This window comes from Sylvia atricapilla, chromosome Z (assembly GCF_009819655.1).
Source record: "Sylvia atricapilla isolate bSylAtr1 chromosome Z, bSylAtr1.pri, whole genome shotgun sequence".
Lineage (NCBI taxonomy): Eukaryota > Metazoa > Chordata > Aves > Passeriformes > Sylviidae > Sylvia > Sylvia atricapilla.
This window is the reverse complement of record NC_089174.1, coordinates 10972145-10992106: the sequence shown is the minus strand read 5'-3', so window position 1 is coordinate 10992106 and position 19962 is coordinate 10972145. Positions and strand designations below refer to the sequence as shown.

Here is a 19962-nt window from a genome sequence, read left to right as displayed (position 1 = left end):
CCCTGACCCCGGCACTCTTCTTACCTCCCTTACCTCATACCTGCTCTCTCCCTCCCTCTCTCTTTAAGGGCTTCCCTTCAGCTGAGGCTGGTAGCTGAAGCAGCCCTCTTTACCCACGACCCTTGCAATAAAACCACGTGTTTCTAGAATATCTCAGGTCTGCAGAGTTCCTTTGTCCCTGCTGTCCACAGATGCCCCCTACAAATACCAGTGGTGGGTTGCCTTCTGGTTGCCCAATGCTTTTTGCTTGTGGTGATGCTTCAGTGCATGTGTGGTGCCCAGGTGTCTTCTGCAGTTTTAGCAGCAGAATAGTGATTATTACAACACCAGTGTGGCTGGCTGAACCTGTTTTTCCAAGAGAAAATGTTGTGCTAAAACCTGAAATGTTTCATCAAAACCTGTCGCCTTTGATGATTTTTCTGTACAGAAGGTCTGTCACCAAAGCCTATCATGATAGCGGGATGTCCAGCAACAACAGATTATGTGTGTTATCAGAGTCTCTTGACTTGCAACCAGCACCCTGTAGGTACCCTGACCCATCATCTTGTCTCTGTTTGCTTAATTTTTTATACCAATATGCAGACAATTTCTGGTTCGTAGGTATATTTCTGAAGGTGAAGAGCCCATTTCCCTGCCCAAGGGCATGTAGGGCAGACAGAACGTGTGTCCCTGAGATGGGGAATGCTGTCCTCCCCAATCTCCAGCACCTTGTCTTGGAGCTTTCACGTTCTAGACCTGTTGCTGGTGAGATTTGGTTGTCAGTGGGCCTCAGATAATTAGCAAAGTAGAAAACCAGCTCAAGATTTACCCCACAAGGTGAGTGGGGTTCTGTGCCTATTTATCCTTGCTGAATGTCACATCAGAGTAAGCACTGCATCACTCCGCTGATGTTCCCTTGCCCAGGGCCTCCATTTCCATGCGGCATGCCTGCAAGCATGCATGAAGGGGAAAGGAGCATCTCGCTCACCCCACATTGCCAGCAGCCATCCTGACACTTCTTGTTTTCAGGACAGAGCACTCTGGTAAAGATATCCAAGTCAGTCACTTTGCCTGCTGTCAGTGCACAGAGTTTGTTCAGTTCCTGCTGCCTTTCTAATCCCAAGCCTCCACAGACATGTAATCAAAGTGCTGCATAGTGCTTCTGAAAACAATATTTGTACTTACAGAATCACAGAAGGTTGGAAAAGACCTTTGGGATCAAATCCAGCTGTTATCTCAACACCAGCAACATTTTCATCGTTAAATCATGTCCTCACCCATATCCACATGTTTTTTTGAACACTTCCAGGGATGGTGACTCCACCACTTCCCTGCACAGCCTATTCCAATGATTTAGAAACCTTTCTGTAATATTTTTTTTCCTAATATCTTACCTTTTCCTATATTTCTTACCTTGCTAGGCATAGAACCATACAATAATTCAGTTTAGAAAAGCCCTTTAAGATTTCTGGCTTTTCCATAAACATACGGTAGTGAAAACTGGCCTTTATTCTGGGCCTTTACCATTCTGGTTCAGGTGCGGGTGAAGAAGTGAAAGAAAAGCTTTGGAAAATGATGGGGGTTTTGTTTAATGTGGGGATTTTTTTAGTTTGTTTTTGCCTCTTTTTTTTTTTTTCTTTTCTCTCCCCCGCTTTTTTTTTTTTTTTTTTTTTTTTTTTTTTTTTTTTTTTTTTTTTTCCTTTTTAAAATAAAATCAGTTCCATATTGGGGATTTGATGGAGAATTCAGCATTGCAGGGAACTTTTCCACCTCAAAAATGGAAGGCAGAAGGCTCTTGGCCTTCACAGGATCACCAGACTCCAAGGGTCACCAACAGGAAAAGCAAAAGTCTTTTGGAAAATGAAGAATATGTGCCACTTGGTGTTTGGCTTTGAAATACAGGAGTTCATGAGGTGACACGGATTTGTTCAGCTTGGACTTTGCAACATGCCACAAAACAGGAAACTCTGCTGCTTTCTCTATTAGCTTTCCACTGCGTAAAGGTTTGGTGTCCTTGGAGGTTCACGACTGCAGGGGCTTTGGCTACTTGTGAGGCTTGGACCCTGGTAAACTGCTGTTTTGGTAATCACACCACTTTGAGACCAGTTTATTGTACACAATGCTTAATATGATACAAAAAATGCTGCGACAGGAATCTCAGATGGCATTTGTGAAACACCTTTGGGTAGTTCATGTGAAAGCATGCATAAATACCACCTGATCTTGAAAATTTGCACAAGACTTCTCAAGCATCAGGAGCCATTGGGGGGATGGATTGAATATCTGGCAATATTGCTGCCAGCCTCACACATTCTCAGTGTGCATTCACATTTCTGATTCATATTTCTCCATAAGGAATACTTGACTGTGCTGAGGGTTGTGTTTTCTTCTCTACGGAGTCGTGCTTAGTGCTTCAGTGGAAGCAGAGGAGCCATCGTGATGGAGGATTGTACTTTTTCCCTCCTCCTCTGTCTGAAATTGTTAGTGTTGAGAGGGAAAGTGTCCAGTTCCTGCCGTGAGAAATAGCATATTTTAATAGTATCTTGTAGCAAGTAGAGGCATAAAAGCCTAAAATTTGTGCTGGGTTTACAAAAAGTAAACTGCTTTTTCACCAGTGTGGGTTGTGCTACGCTTTATTTCAGTTGTGCGTCTTGTGCTTTACTTTGGTTAGGTGCCTCCTTTTTAGCATTGCACGTAAGATGGCAGAGGCAGCTGAGAGAATTCAGTTAGTGCTGTGGTGAGAGCAGGTGCTGGGGAGAGGGCAGGAAACAAAAGAAATGTCCCCTGTAAGTCTGTGGGGAAAGTGGGAGCGGGCTGCCCTGGGAGGAGACAGAAGGCTGGAGAGAGGAGGACTAGAAATTGGAGGGGGGTTAGGGCAGATGCAGGCACTGATGTTGCTACACTGGAACCGGGAGCAGGCTCCTACAAAATCTGTTCTGGAGATTCTGTTTTTGTCAGTAAACCGAACTGGGAGGCTCTGGCATGGAGACAGGAAGGGCGAGCCTCTGCAGGATTGGGCAGTGCTGATGAGAGTGGGTGGAGGCTCAGGCGAGTCATCCTGTCGTTTTTGTGTCCTGCAGGAGATAGAGCAACATTTGTATTATCCACAGAGATGCAAGAGTTGTTGAGGATAAATATGTGATGTTGAAACTAGCAGATCCTGGTGGAAACAGAGGTTGGCTTTGTCACTGTGGTGGTGTTGATGTTTCTGTTCATCCAGGGGCTCATTAGCAGCCAGGTGGGCCTGGAAATCTAGAGAACCACCACAGCTCATTGTGTACGCTTGCCTCTCTTGGGCTGGCCTTACATGATTTTTGGTAGAGGCTTCTTTTTGAAAACCACAGGCTCTTGAGGACATAGTTTAGTGGTGGCCTTGGCAGTGTTAACTGTTGGACTCAATGATCCTAGGGGGCTTTTCATCCTCAATGATTCATGATTCTGAGAGAGGCCACTGGCCATTCCTGCCCCTGCTGGGCATTGTGGGCTGCAATAGTCCATGAAGGGTTTGCTTGGAAAATACCCATCTGAGCATCTGCAGATCTCTGCTCCCTTCCCATCAGACCCTCCCAGAGATCCAAGGACAGCAGGCATGAGGAATTGCCCAGCAGGGATTTGGAGGACTGACAGGTCCATTGAGCACATGCCCAGGCACTGCACACACTACTCAGGCATTGCTTTTGTTCAGCCTGCTACCTCTGACTAAGAAACAATATTAAAAACATTTCCAGCAGCCAGGATGGGCAGTGTTCTGTGCTGCTGCTTCATGGGGTTTTGCTGCTCACTATGAGCAGCCTCACTGGCACGTGCATGTGCGTGACTGTGTGCATGGGTGTGATTTACTGGCCTGTGCAATTCCACATGTCTTTAAAATTATAGTGCCCGTTTCCTGCTGAAATAATTTCTACATAGAGAGGCTCCTATTACAGCAAGAGGAGCATGGACGTCATGATTTATTATTATTTATGGTCCCAGGGTCTTGTTTATGCACGATGGGTTAGGTGCTCAGGATAGAAATGCCATTATGCAAATGACATTGAATGTCCTTACTGAGCCTAAATAATTTTTGTGTTGGACGATTAAACCTCATCTGTTATTGATATGGGCTGCAGTCGGGCTATTAAAGAGTCCCAACAGTACTTACTCCCAGTAATGGGAAAATTGAGAGGAAGAGGCTAAACAATTGCCTCAAGTGTGCCGTGATTGTCTGGTAGGAGTGGAACATAACAAACCCCCTGAATGGAAATCGTGTTTACTACTTAGGGATAAATAAAAAGAGAGAACACGCAATAAATTGTGCTTTGTGATCGGAATTGGCGCACCAGAGAATTTGCGTACTTTCAATTTACTTATTTATTTGGGTGGTGGGTTTTTTTTTTTGGTTTGGTTTGGTTTTTTTTTCAGGGGTGGAGGGGGCAGTGTGATTGGGATGTAGATACCACAAGCAGCCGGGAAGGATTCCTGCAGTGTGTGCCCCTGGCCGAGTGGCTGGGGAGAGCTGTCCTCCTCAGAGCTCCGCCGATGCTGCGCCGTCCGCTTTGACACAGCTGTGCAGTCACATTTTGATCAGTGTTGATAGCTTATGAATTCCAAAATTGACAAAATTTACAGAAAAATGAGGATAATCCATCTTCCTTAGCAGCCTGTCAGGAGCTGGCTATACTTCATAATCTTCAATTACAGATGCTATTTTCAGACATTTACATGCAGATATTAGAACAAAATGAAAATGAGAAACAAAGAGTGAATGGAAATGCAGCTATTTATATGTATAAAAGAAAAAACAACAGGTAAATTCTAGGCATTTAGATTGGATTTAGGTATCCCTTTGGAAAATCTGAGAATAGCTGCACCCACTTATGAATTGCACTGTGGAAATGTAAAATGTAGTATATCATTTCCCATATGCAGATAATGTGAAGATTGGGTCAAAAACAGGTCAGTTATTTTGAAGTATGAGGGTAAATGTGTTCATGGCAGGGTGCACGAGCTAATTCTCACTGCCTTCAAAGGAATGTCTGGGGATGTGTACAATCCTAATTGGATTTGGGCTAAAATGAAGCACAGCTGTTAACTTTTTATAAACCTATATGTATTGTAAAAGGGAGGTTCAGAAACACTCAGTTTAAACTGAGGGAAAAAGGTTGTACCACTGAAATCAAACTTCTGCATTCTGTGAGACAGCAATGAGCCCAATGTGGCTGAAAACAAAGAGCAACAAGGGTTTGGCCCCAATTAGGTGTGTAAATATTATTTGCTCCAAAGTAGGATTTGTTTTGGTGTCAGCAGTGGCCAGTGCAGGGAATATAATGTAAATTATTAAATGGGGTGGTGGCTGGCAGGCAGCAGTGGTGAGACTTTGATATATAGGTTTCTGGGAGCCTTTCCCACCCATATCATGGGTGGCTGAGGAGGAGGGCATTAGGCTGGATTTTCCATTCCCGTGAAATTCCAGGCAGAGCAGCAGTGGTGGCTGTGCAGCTGCAAGCGGTGCGGGTTTGTGAAAGCCTGGGGAGATTAATTAGAGCTGCTTTGGATTAAACTCTTCGAACCATGTCTAATGTTACAAATTTTTTCCCTTTGTCAGGCTGAGGTGTGCGTTTCTGTGGACAGCCTGCCTGGTGTGTGCCACTTTTGCCTCTATTTATTAATTAATTTTAAAATATTAGGATGTGATAACTTGGAGATATTTGGTGTGAGGTCTGGCTTGCTGCTGTCATCAGGGGTGAGCAGGGGATGTGGTGGATGTGATCTGGAGGACAACACTGTGCCCTTCAGGACTTCAATAGTTTTTCTGGCAATGAAGGCTCTTGATGCACCATCTCAGGAGGGAAGGAAGGAAGGCAGAGCATATAGTCAGTGAGGAGGCAGACTAAGCCCTGAAGCCCCAAACTGGCCCCTTGCACTGATGGTCTGAGCTCCTATTGAGCTGCTGCTGCTGCTGCATCCTGAGCAGTGTCATGGGCCAGGGGGCAGCTCTGCCAGTGGCAGGAGAACACAGAAGGTATTATTTCATGTGTGCCTGATGCTCTGATTTGGAAAAATATAGTAGGTGCAAAAAGCAACATGTGCATGTCCCAGTGGACCCCAGCTGGTTCATTTTAATGGCCTTTTGCCCTTTGCAGCAGACAGCTCTTGTCTGTCTTTGCTTGGTGCAGTTTCTTCAGCAGCATTGTGAGGTCTGTGCCCCGTGAAGGGATGGGGAGGAAAGGAGATACATTTGTCTCACACCTCATGGGTCACAGCACTGCTGCACTGCTCATTCCAGCCTCTGTTAGCTCCCTGAGATTCCCACATTGGCGAAAGAACCAGGCTGTTTCAGAGCATGGCCGTGTTCCCTACTGCGTGTCCATCTTTTCCTGACACTTTAGGATAAAATCCCAGGTAAATCTCAAAGAGACAATTTCTTTGCAGATAGGGTGGGTTGACTTTTCGGTGCATTTCACTCAGACATCTTTACAGAAAAAGTGCAGGGTGAAGCTGGTTGTGGTCTGCTTCTCTGCTTTGCTGTAGTGCAGCAGGCTTGAAAGCAATTATGAAACCCTCCCGCACCCCTTTTCTTTCCTTTTGCCTATCACATCCACCACTCCAAGGGGATTAATAGTTAGAAATAAAGCTTTTGTAATGAACGTGGATTCAAAACTTTACCTAGAGCAGAAACCTTCCCGCTTTCACTTTGCAGACAAGTGCAATGGGAAGGGACTGTGCAGACCCTCCTACTGCAAGAGAAGTTGTGCTGCTGCTAATAGGCTCGCGGAGATTACTCCACTCCTCACCACTGCAGCCACTCCCCCATCTCTCTCTGCGAGAGCCGAGCCAGAGCAGAATAGGATAGAGCAGGGGAATACATGAGATCTGATCTACCCCCTCCTTTCAGTTTGTCCTTCTCAGTCTCTCTTTTATATATTCCTCGTTTCACATGTCTGTGTTTTCTCTCCTCCATGCTATGGCAGTGGTGCTCCATGCTGATGAGACAGTGCGTGGTACAGCCGCAGGCAGTCATTTTTCAGGTAATTTCTAGGGTAATGAACACCCGTCTCTTGCTTTTTCACCTACCAAGCAGAAGGTTAGGCTTCCTGCTGCACGAGGAGGGACCCCTGGCCATGACAGTCATTCTGGGCTGTTTCTCACCAGCAGCGGTGCCAGCTCACCAGTGCAGAGCCAAGTCTGACATCCCTTCTGCTGCTCTCACCTCAGTCAGCTGGAGAAGCTCTTGGAAAGTGTTGCAGGAATGTTCAGCAGGAGGGTCTCAGTGGGGCCATGGCATGAGGGGCTGCTCCATGGGTGCTGCTTTCCCCTGGGGTTTCCATTCCTCTCTGGATGGAGTGCCTGAAAGGAAGAGATCTGCCTGGGGGATAATGGGAAGAGAGGACACCACTGTACCTTTCATGAGTGGTTCAACACCCAATGCTGTGAGCCCACTGTGAGAGAGACTTTTGCTTCAGGTGGTTCTAGAAGCTCCTGGCCTCTCCATGGGGGTGAGGAGAGCTGCAGAGAGTACCCATGATCTGGTTTTAGGGTGAAGGCTCTTCTGCTCTGCACCCCTGATGCCCCACTCCTTGAGAGCCAGAAGATGCCTCTGCTGACCATCACCTCTGTGCAGTGCCTTGCTGTTGACAGTGCTATGTTTCCTTTTCTGCCCACAGGCAAGTGCTGGTCGCTGTCACTTTGCCAGCACAGTCCTGGCCCTGGCTCCACTGCTTTGCAGTGTAAACTGTAACTGCAGAGGTGGATGTGATGTGAGAGGGTCCCTCCTCCATTGGGACTATGTGATGAAAAGGGAGTCAGCAGTCAGAAGGGCTGCCCCTCAGCTTGCACTTGCTCTGCCTCAGTGCTGGAAACAATGCGGTGCTTGCTCCATGTGGCTCCTGGTGTTAAGCTGATGGTGCTTCCAAGGAGGAATCTGGGCACAGCAAAGTAGCTGGAAAATCCCTTAAAATCCTGCTATTCTTACCTCTGGGAAAAGTTGCTGGGCCATTGCAAAAGACATGGAGCTTCCTGTAGGAAATTATTGGGACCAAAAGCAGGGAAAAACCCCAAATCCTTGTTTTGCACATCTTCAAGTCATTCCTACCCTGGCGCTGCTTGGCTGTGAGCTCTCCATCCACACTGTGTTGAGCAACCATAGTGCTTCCTGGCCCTCCAGTCTGTAGATGTCATTCCATGGTTTGGGACTGCGTCACTGCATATTGCATCAACTCACTATGGTGCAGTGACATGGAGGAGCACAGGCTACCTCTGCCATGACCCTTGCCAAGTTATGCTACACTCTGGTTGCTGCTTGCTTGACGCTAGAACGGGTCAGTTTCTCCAGAGCACTACTCATTGGCATGGTCATTACAGGTCATTACAGTTAAAAGTCTTAACTCTGGTCCTATTTTTCCCAGGGTCAGTTCCTTCGCTTCCTGAAGGAAAGCAGGCTATGGAGTTACATATTCCCATGTGTAAGAATTGCAGTTGAGGGCTTAGGCTGGTTCCAATTTGGTTTGTAGTTTGGGATGCACACTTCCTTTCTCAGTCCCGCTATGTGATCCAGCCCATGGCAGGGGTCCCATTCCAGCTGGATGCTTCCTCCCAAGCTACAGATCTGGAGCTCTCACTTTCTAATTGGGAAGCCACATTCACTGTCTCCCTATTGGGGCTGGTGGATCAGCACCCCATGGGAAGATCCAAGGAGATTTTCTAGTCTCGATATGGTGCAGTTATGGCTTTCATAGACCAACATGAGTGAAATCAGGCATCCTTCCCCAGGTATTTATTTGTGTGTGCTCTTCCAGAGATACCAGAAATACCAAACAGCAGCACACAAAGGACAGGTTTCTCCTCTGCTGTGCTGCCAGCCCATCCATGCTTGTGCATCACCAGCTGCATGGGATGTCTCTGCAGGGCTATTGTTTCTCTGATGTTTTGTCAGATTAGGGTTTTGGGGAAAGAAAAAATCTAACAGTGCCTCCATATGTGCGTGTACCCTGCATAGGGGAAAGGTGGAGTTGGAGACTCAGGATAACGTGGAATTGTGTGGGAAGGCTGAGAAATGCATTGTGGTGTGATGCCGAATGAGAAGGTCCATTGATTACACTTCTAGGAAGGAGGAAGGCTGAGACCATTATTGGCATCCTCTGCAGAGAAGGGAGGTTCCCAGGGCTGTCCTGTCTTGGGAGCAGAAGGGGATGAGGCACAGGACGTGGTATGGCTGTCTTTGAGGCAGTGGTGGCAGACAAAAAGGCTTCAGTGCATGACAGCAAGGCAAAAAGGGCAGAGAAGGTGTTGGAGGAGGCATGAGCTGAAAGAACTTGGGAACAGTACAACTTTAATGCAAAAGTTATGTAGGATCCTAGGAGACAAGTCAGAGGACTCTGATGCATGGGCTAGATGTAAGACATGGTGTAGGACAAGGGTGGCCAGCAGCTGGTCCCTGGTAAAATGTATTTTGCATGCTCATCTACCAGAGGTTTTTTATGGGAGATCCTTCAAGGTGAGAGGCTATACTTCTGTCCTATGCAAGTGGTGTCTGCAGAAAAACCATGTTTATTACACAGAACTGTTAATACAGGATTATCCATGTAAATTAACTTCTGTTTGAGTGAGACCTGAGCTACAGAGACACCAGCATGTATTCCTGGCCAAAGTGCTGATTTAGTGGCAAGCACCAGATAATGTGCTTGGTTCTCAGAGAAACTTGCAGGAAGAAGAAAGATGTATTAACTCAGTTCAGCTTTTATTTCCTTCTTAAAAAAAAAAAAAAAAAAAAAAAAAAAAAAAAAAAAAAAAGTTTTACTTATTTTGATGTCACATCCCTGGAACTGTTCGAGACCTGGTTGGATGGGGCCTTGAACAGCCTGGTCTAGTGGACAGTGTCCCTGCCCATGGTAGGGGGCAAGTTGGTCTTTAAGGTACCTTCCAGTCCAAACCAGTTTGGTATTCTGTGTTGTTCTGAGTTTTGTTTTGGTTGCTCCAAAAACCTCCATGTGATCCTGGATCATTTGCCTTTATCTCTGCATGGCTTCTGCATTGACTTAATCTTCAGGAATTCATTAGGGATTGGCACTACAGTGGCTGCTCTTCCGTTTACCTGTTCCCATTGCAGTTCTTTATTTGAAGTCAATCTCCAGTTGATATGGGCATGGCTCCTATCTCACAAATAAAGGATTAAAACTCAAAGGGCATATAGCAGGGAACAGAGAACCTTGAAAGAAAACTTCCCAGATTTGTGGGAATGATCCTGACAATAAGAAATCATTAAAAAGGGCAAATGAAGATAAGGTTTGTGCCACATACATTTACATCCTTTAGATGCATGCCTTGGCCTCATCAGGTATAGAATGCTCTAGCTACAGAGACTTAAACAGGGTTATAAGACACAAATATTCTGATTTCTGAGGATCTGTACTTGCTTACCATGGCTTCTTTCAGGTAGTGAGATTAAGAAATTACTTGGAAATGTCCTTACCACAGTCAGGTGATCTATTTTTAAATAACTTGGATTTAGAAACAGTTAGCTACAAATGCATCTATTAAGCAAAGCCATATATACATACCTATTATTTCCTATGAGATGATGAAAAAAATGGAACATTCCCAAGAAAAGGGAAACCGGAAAACCTGTTACCCCATTCTCATTAGTGCATGTCCCCTCAAGTGCCAACACTAAAATGTGGAGAGTATGGAGATTAACAGGCATGAACATTTTTCCCTAACAAGAAAGTAGCTTGCACTTGGCAGGTAATCTACAAATTTTCCTTTTTCAGGAAAGCTTTGTTACATATTAATGAGTTTGGCTTTGGTTTTAGAAAGAAAACCTATTTTGGTGTTCTTCATGAATATTGGTGATAAGCCCAGACCCACTTGCTGAACAGTTTGAATGTTGAAAAGCCCAGTGTAAATGGTCATTGCCTTTAACACTGGCTGAACAAAGGATTTTTGAGTTCTGTATTGCATCTACTTTCTGTTGGCACATGCAGAAAAAAAGCTCTTGTTTAGTAAATTTATTGCCACTGAAATGTCTTTTGTTTCTTTTTTCAGGCAACTGAATACTCAGCCATGGCCTCACTAGCTGGTGGATTAGATGACATGAAGGCCAATATAACCAGCCCTACTTCTGCAGATTTAGGAGCAAGTGTTCCTGGGCCTCAGTCCTATCCTATTGTCACAGGTAAATGATTTTTCAAACACTGAGATGTAGTGTGAATTCTCTGTACCTTCAAATTCCATGACGAGGTCCTTTATGGAAGAATTGTGTCAGATGTGGAGTCATTTGCTCAAAAAGTCTCTTTTTGAACCTGATTTCATATGAGCTCTTGTTGAAAGCTGCATGGCTTGTGTAAATTGTTTGTGTTTGTTTGTAGCTGGCAGATGGAGCATCCATTCCTCTTTTACAGGAAAGGATGTGCCTCTCCACTCCAAAAGTACATCCTGAGTACCACCACATCACTTAAAAGCAGAATGTTTGTCTCTGCTTTTGGGCTTTGGTGCTCATTTTTCATAAACGCACATGGTATATTTGACTGGATGGAGTTTTTATGACAAAATTAAAACAAAGTTCAAAGTTCAAACTAGCCTGAATTTTGGAAGACCATTTTATACTGTTTCTGAATTGTACCTGTGCACTAAAGTTGAGCATTTAAATGAAAAGCAAAGGCTTTTTGCTCAAGGAATGCCAAATCACTTGCATTTATTCAGCAGGCGTAGAGCAAGAATTAAGGAACAGGTAGAGTGATGGTTTGGTCACCTATTTATAGGGGACTGACCCCATCGCTTGCAAGGAAATTGGCCAAATTATGAGGAAATTATTAAATTGTGTCACAAATTAGTTGTGCAAATCAGAAAAAAAGGAGGCCTTTTAAAATTTAAGGCTCTGTGTTTTATATGAATGTTAGGTCTGTGTGTTACTGCTGTGTCTGATTGGTGCAAATTTCATTGGATTTTCTCTGTTTTGACAAAGATTGGATGTAACACTTTATTTTTTAGCTACAATGGAAGATTATACTGGTTTTTGTAAAGTATTACTATGTCTTTAAAGCCTTACAAGCTCATCTAGCAGAGGAGAAGCTTTGAAAACAAGTGTTGTCACAAAGTTGTTTTAACCCCGTACAGCATCAGTCTTCAGCTTTTCTTGATGAAGTTTAGGAGGATTCGGAAGAGATTGGAGCATTAAAGAAATACATGTGTACCTTGAAGTGGGAGGGGAGAGACCAACTTAGTTTAATATTGTCTGGTTCTGAATAGGTGTTTTGAGTGTCGGGCTCATAGATAGGAAAGGTGTTTAGGGGTGGATGGATGGACAGAAAGAGGGCCTTCTTGAGGTGTGTGGCTTGTAAGATGTAAGGAGATACATTGATACAGATATATCTAGTACTATCTAATATTTTCATCAGTGACACAAGAGGGATCATGGGCACCCTCAGCAGATATGAAGTTGACACCAATCTGAGAGTGCAGTAACACCTCTGAAAGGTATGGCCATCCAAGAGGGACTTGGAAAAGGTCTAGAAGTGGCCCATGGGAATCTCATGAGGTTTGAAAAGGCCAGATGCTGATGTTGCACCTGGGTGGGGGCTACTCCCAGTATTGATCCAAGCAGGGGACAAACAGGCTGAGAGCAGTCCTGGGGGAAGGACTTTTGCAGGTGCTGGTGGGTGAGTACTGGCCCTGCCCTGGCCATGGGTGCTGGGACCCCAAACCCCCTGTGGGGACCCTGACCCCCCAGCGTGGGCAGCAGTGCAGGGGGGATTCTGCCCCTCTGCCCTGCTCAGGTGAGACCCCACTGCAGAGCTGCCTCAGCCCTGAGGTACCCAGCACAGGAAGGAGCTGGAGCCGCTGGAGCCAGGCCAGAGGAAGCATCCTAGTCAATCAGAGGGCTGGAACAATTCTGCTATGAGGAAAGGCTCAGAGAATTGGAATTTTTCAGGCTGGAGAAAAGAAAGCTTTTAGGGATGACCTAACTACAGCCATTCTTCTAAGGGACTGCTCATTCAGGATTTATATCTGACCAAAATGGGGTTCAGTCAAGAGCTGTTATGGCTGGTATATCAGTAGCACTTCTTTTTTTACACTGGTTTAAGTACTCTCACATCTCATGTTGCTACTTCCTTAGAGTTTGTGAGCTGATTGATCACATTTGTTAGAGTAAAACCTACTACAGAGGTGATGCTGCAGAGTTCAATATGGATTTCACAGAGGTTCTCCCTGAGCAACACTTGAGCAAAAGTTGCAAATGTTAAATGTGCTAGTTCTCCTCAAAAACACGGAGCAGGCTTTATGAAAAGCAGGTTCTAGAAAAAAACCTGCCATTAGTCTTAAATTGTAGTTACAGCTACAGTAGAACACATTTTTCAAGATACTGAGTATTTATATCTTTTATTTGACAGTGGCGTAGAGGTTTTTATCAACAGCATTCATAAAACATAGATTTCCATGAGAATATCAGAAGTCTTCTGTAACCCACGCCTTTTAATATATTTTTGGAGGAAGTTGTCCACCTGCTATATTTTCATATTCTTTTTAAATAACCATGGGAATTGTTTTGTGCTGGTCATGCTCTGGAAATGCACAGAAATCCCCATTGCGATCTGAGCCCATACTGTATGCCTGAGTCATGCTCCCTACTCTGAGGCTTCCTGAGGAGCTGAAAGAGATTTGCAGGTTGTCAGAGGAAGAAGGATTCAGTAGCAAGCTATACTTTGTAATGTGCGAGGCATGTCCAGTACGTTTGGTGGTTACAGTAAACTTGGTGGTGCATTTCTCACTGTAGTTCTGAACAGATTTCTCCATTTTCTCCCAAAATATGTCATCTTTTCAGTCACAACTCTTTCCCCAGCCCGATTGCTTGGTGGGACAGGGAATTTGGAAAAGGAGACACATTTATTGACCTTATTTCTCTTGTAAACATGAGGTGCATATTGTCATGGGACTTCCATCTGTGGTGGGTATTGCTGAAAATCAGCAGCTGGGAAATGGTGCATAACGATGGTTATATGAGCAAGGTCCAGTAAATGTCTGCAAGCACACCACCTACTCTGCCTTCTCAGAGCTTTTTTTGTGGTCTTACCAAAGCTGTGGTAAAATCCAGTGTTTGGTTAAGTGTTCTATGGTTGGATGGGCAGGGGGTGATAGGCAATCAGTAACGTAACAATCCCTGGGAGAAGATCAGCTTTGGACCAGCCCCGCTTCAGTGGTAAGGCTCTTACTCATGAGAGAAATCCTGCCAGAACAACCTCCTGGTCCTTGGCCTCAGTTCAGAAGAGCCTAAGCCTCATAGATCCATGATGGTGTTTTCCATGTGAACTGCTCCTCACTGGAGAAGGAATGGCTAGCCTTACCTCTGGTCTTCTCTTGAGATTCAGGAAGCTGCACTGCTTTTAATTTCTTCACTTTTTTTGAGTGTTTCCACTCTTCCTTGTTCCATGCAGGCTGTCTAGTGGTGTATGTGAACAGACTCAGAGAGTGAAGCTAAAAGCTGTGGGGGACAACATATTTTAGCATGCTAGGTAGTGTGTTTTCCACTGTAAAAGTGAGGGTTAATTGAAAAAAAGTCTAGCCAATGTTCAAAGTCTGTGTTTGGTGCCTTGAGGTCGATCTTACTTACGTGTTGACATTAGAGATTATAAACAATTTTTTAACAGCTTCAGTGTCATGAGACCAAGAGCTGCTTAAAGCACTGTCAAATGACTTACGTTATCCAGAGCAGCATTGGTGGGAAATATCTCTTCTACCAGGAACTCTCCCGGTTCCTGCTAGAAGAGTGTGTGGAGTAGAGCTGTGAACACAATTGCATGATGTTTCAACACAGAATGGGGCTATTGGTAAGGTTGAAAAGTGGGTAAATAACTTGAAATATGAAAACTAAGAGTTTGAGCCAGGAACATTTGTGTTCTTTTTATAGCTGTATCTGCTGTTCTAGGTTAATCATTACTTACAAGAAATTCCAGAATAGTCTAGGCTACCATACGTGAAGAGAACTTAATCTATTTTACGTTGTTAGTCTTAAATCTGGAAGATTATAAAAGAATTTAATGGAAATAAATAGAGAACAGAACTATTTTTACAGCTCTTCATTGCTCTTGTTATCAGGTTGTGGTGTGGGTGGCAAAGCAATGTTAAGATTAAAGATGGCAAAGATCCTCTGGGCAGTTGTTGGTAGAAAATGTAATATTTCTCTCTCTTTTCCTGTTGGCACATCCAAACATATATGATAGATCTTGAAAATTAAAGGATTGCTTAAACATCGACATTCATGCTAGTACTTGCTGCTAAGGAGGAATGTAGTCACAGCTCTCAGTGCTGCTTTATCCACCACATCTGTTGTGTTGTAGATACCAGCAAAATCTCTGATTAGAGAACCACTTGCTTTCTTTGCATTGTTTTTATGCTGCATTAAATAGTAAGTTTAAAAAAACCTCTTCCATCACCGCATGCTGCCACATCCTGTAAGTGCTCTCTCCATTTACAAGCCACTGACATGTGCCTGGCACATTGCTGCAGTTGTCAGCAGTTCCCAAGCAGCCTGTGATTGTTACTAATTACCTCCAGATGCATTTTCCTTGCTTTGACTTGCTGATTTCAGCGTGGTTGGTGTCACTTTGAGAGGATAAAGCCATGTTAAACTGATATCTTTATGTGGCTCTCCAGTGCTGTGCTGGGGGCAGATTGATGAACCTGCAGCAGCCTGGCTGTGTCCAGCAGCAGAGTCTGTGGATTCTTAGAGAGCCAGAAGTGGGTGTGAACCAGCCTCACCTCACCCAGGGGCAGAGAAACATCATTTACTGGACCGGGGTTTGATGGGAACTCCAGATCACTCCATTAAAAGAAGTGTCACAGAGCAAAGTTTTGTCAGTGGGCTTTTTGTCTAGCAAATGCTGGAGTAGAGAAGCCGGGTCTTCTTCCCTGCTGGGACATCTTTATCACCCTTGGCTCACCTGTTCTTCCTCACGTGCAGGGAGAGACCAAGATTCTGCCAGGTATGGACAAATTATGTCTTACCCTCTGCATTTAAACTTGCAGCTGCAGCTTCGAGTGTTATGCTCCTTGCTTCTTTTTGTGATCAGCCTTGTAGACAATGGTTCCGGAGAGCCAAAGCCATGGTCTTTGCTGCCCATTTTGTATGCACTTCAAAAGATGAGGGAAAGAGAAAAAGAGTAGGATCAGAGTCAGTTTATTATTTGGAGGGATGGTAAAGAAGAGACATTCTCAATGGCTGTCATCTTAGTTACCTGCTCTGGTTTGCATTGCTGGACTCTGCCACCAGACATAGGTGATCCCAGATCTGAAGCTGAACTGAACACAGAGCAGACTCTTCCACCCCTGGGAAGATCAGCCTGACCTTTTCATTTACTGTAAATGTATCCAGCATCTTGGGTGTAGGATATTGTGCCAGGTAGTTAGTAGGTCACACAGATATGTGGCTAATGGAGGTAATAGGAATATGTTTAGCAACCCATATTCCTGGAATAATGTTCAGTTTTTGTAGTTAGGAAACACAGTTGCTAAAATGGGATAAATACAGGCCAAAAGACAAAACATTTCTTGTACTGTTCTGTGGTGACATGCAGTACTCAGTTGGCCTCTCAGCATGTTTTTCCTTAGGACTGCTCATCCCCTCCCTGAGTCTTCATACTACTTTGTTGGTGCCATCATGATGTAACTGCAATTTGTGAGCCACTGTTTTGCCAGGTTTTGTTGAATGGAAGGTATTATTGGTCCCTTCTGAAGCTATGCATGAGATGGTGGAACTGTAATTGGACTGGACACTGTGCCAAAATCAAATAGTTTTCCACCAGTATGACTTCTGATGCCTTCAACAGGAGGAAAGAAGTCACTACTCTAAAATCCCATGCTGATCTCTTGCCGGGATTAAACACTTATATATTTCAGCAATTAGCTCAATGTAATCCAAAAGGACTTACTGTTTTTTTAACAAGAAAACAAGTGGCAATAGGATGCAGATCACTTCCAGAAGAGTGGTAACAGATCTTTCTCAGTCTGTGGACGAAAGATTCATCTGAGCAATCCCAGAAACCAGCCTTTGGCTGGAAGGGTCTGGGAAAACCCTCCTGACTCCATAGGCTAGAGCTTAGGTATTGAATTTGGACTCCACATCTGATTTTTGCATAACCAAGTTAGCTGGGCAGGGTGAACTCCAGAATTGCTTCCTTTGCTGCCCTATGTTTCTGTGGTCGGCTCTGTGCTTCTATGCTTCTGGGAAGGAGCTGTGTATCATTGTTTCTTTGGTGGGGTTGTGTCCAGGGTGGCTCTAGGACAGCCTGCAGTCCATGTTACAGGGACCATTGGTGCCTTCTGAGGGTCTGCCTTTACCAGACTGGGCAAGAAAATGGAGTAGGCGGGTAAGGATACTTTCTCACACTTTATTTTGCTTTTTGTACATGAGTTTAAGGGAACATTTTAGAGATACCACAAAAATGGAAGGAAAATATGGACATTTTGCTTTCCTTTATTTATTTTTGGGGGCAGTTGTTTTGCATCTTTGTATCTTTTTCCACTTTTCAGTCAGAGAGCCATTTAGGCTGGTAAAGGTCTCCAAGGTCATCAAGTCCAACCACTAATCCAGCACTGGCTAGTCTATGATTAGCAAAGTCTCCAAATGCCTACATGTCATTTAAATCCCTCCAGGGACATCACTGCTGTGGACAGTCTGTTTCAGTGCCTGACAGCCCTTTCAGTGCAGAAAGTTTCCCTGATGTCCAATCTAAGCTTCTCCTGGTACAACTTGAGGCCTTTTCATCTTGTCCTGTTGCTTTCTTGTGACCAGGAAAAGATACCAGCCTTTAAACTCTTTCTCTGGGATGCTTCACCTGACTGAACATTTCTGATGAAGATTGTAAGGGCTCTGTTCCTCTGATAATGGCTGGGAGAGTGTAAGCAGAAGAGAGGATATTTCTTGTGTAAACATCTTGGAATCTGGCCTATTTCTTTTATGGCTTTGAACATTGGGTGTCTTAGGGGGGTACACAAGAAAAATTAAGGGTCCAGCCTTAATAATATGTGGTGAGGTGTGTTCATCCAGGTAGAATATTTAACCAGTGAGGATAGGTGAAGTGGAATGTGGTCACAGACTGAACCCTTTGGCCCATGAAGGAAGGAAAGGCTGCCTTTCTGTGCCAGGTTTTGGCTGGATTCATCCCACATCAGAACAAAGTCACAACCTCTTTCCAAGTTCCACCTTCTCTTTAATTTTTAGTTGTGCTGTGCTTAAGACTGAAGTTTAACTCTGCTCTCTGAACCTAGTGCTGGCAGGAGCCAAGGAAGGAATGTTTTTCCTCTGTCTTGAGCCTTATTTGATCTGCCTTTTATGGAACATTTTTGATGGTCCTTTGAGACACCTAAATATTTTTTTGTGTCTGACTGAAACAATAATGTGACATTTAGAGGCAAAAAAGCTCCCAATAGCTGCTTTTGAGGAATATATAATGAAACAGGACTTTTCTCTCTTTCATGCACACCTGATGTTTACAGTGAAGACACTATTTTAGAGGTGCAAAAATGTGATACAGGGTTAGTATTTCATTAACAACCAGTTCAAAAGTGCCTTAATGATGGGAAAAGCATTGTGAAATCTACTAGTGGGAGATCCTGGGGAAGAAAGAGGATTTTTATTTTAATTTGTATATTACTGTAGTAAAAAGAATGAACCCAAGAATCTCCTATCTAGCTGATTCAGCAGCTGTAGGTTGTTATTGTCATGAATTTGGGTCTAAATCCAGATCTTTCTGACCGCAATGAAACACCTGGTTTCATTAGGAAACACTATTTTTTCCTTAAACAAGTAGCATTTACTACTTGGTACTTTAAGAGTGACTGGGACGAAAGTCTTGTTAAAAGAAGATTTGGTGAGGAGGATGATAGTTTTAGTGACTTTGCAACTGGAAATGCCAAGGCCTGGAGAATAACAGGGTAGGAAAACATAAATTATGCCCTTTATCCTCTGTCTTTTCTGAGAAGTAGAATTTCTGCATAGAGTATCATAGGTGTTTATGAAGAGTTGGAGGTCCTCCCTCAGACATTCTTGAGCTACCTGTCTTGGAAGAGATGTAAAAGCAGAGACCATAAAAGCACAGAGAAAATTCACAGCACTGTGAAGTATTGCGCAGTTGATATGTGAGGCTAGGAACAACCCACACACTTCTTGCCGCTGCTAAGATGAAAGCCTAGCAGTGTATTTGTGCCTGTAGTGCCAGCATGGTGATGGAATAAATCTACTCTTCACACGTGAGCTGTGGATTTTGGCTCCCTTGGTTACCTGCATATATTTGATTCTCACAGTGACACAGCCCTGGACTCTGTTTGCTCATGTCTCAACATTTAGGAGTTCCATGGTTATCCCAGTAGCAAGATCTCCAGGTAGAAGGGAGAAAACACCTGCAGAAGGTGACTTGTCCAAAGAATTTCTGCATATAAGGTTAGGGATCTTGATTGATCAAGATGTGTGTGTTTCTGTAAAATGGCTGTTGAGGGAATGAGGAGTGCTTAGTTTAAGCTGGACCTGCATAGGTGAGATAGACCTGCCCTGGAAAGAGAAAGAAGGGTCACCCAAAGATCCTGAGGGGAATTGTTATCCAGCTGATAGTCAGCAGCAGTTTTATTGCTGCGCTTTGACCAGCTAACTGAAAGGATTTCAGTTATTTTGATTTAAAATTTTAAAAATATTTGCATTTTTTCAATGGAAAGTTATTTTAATTTATACTTCCTGTTCCAGCTCTCTGACAAAACAATAATATAACTTTTTCACAACTCCTTCTCCATCTCTTTTTTTCTCCCCTCTCATCTCTGTCCTCCAATCAGCACAGTTGTGAAGAAAGTAAAGAAAATACTTGGATTTATTAATATTACATTTTTCTTCTGGACAATGCTTTGGTTTTGTTGTTGTTGTTGTTGCCTAGTTGTAATAGCAAAAACTGAAAAGTCTTCTTCTTAGGCTATATTTGGTCATAACTTGCCCCAGCCTGGAGATGTCGATCTGTGTTTAAACATGGA

General features: G+C 43.9%; 1 protein-coding gene across 1 annotated transcript in view; it reads left to right on the top strand.

Annotated features, from left to right (window-relative positions):
• Positions 1-19962, top strand: part of PAX5 (paired box 5) — an 81113-nt gene that overhangs the window by 12871 nt on the left and 48280 nt on the right. The window contains exons 2-3 of the mRNA XM_066339294.1: positions 6930-6986; positions 10999-11128. Of these exons, the coding sequence (XP_066195391.1) occupies positions 6930-6986; positions 10999-11128 (187 nt within the window). The remainder of the gene's footprint in view (positions 1-6929; positions 6987-10998; positions 11129-19962) is intronic.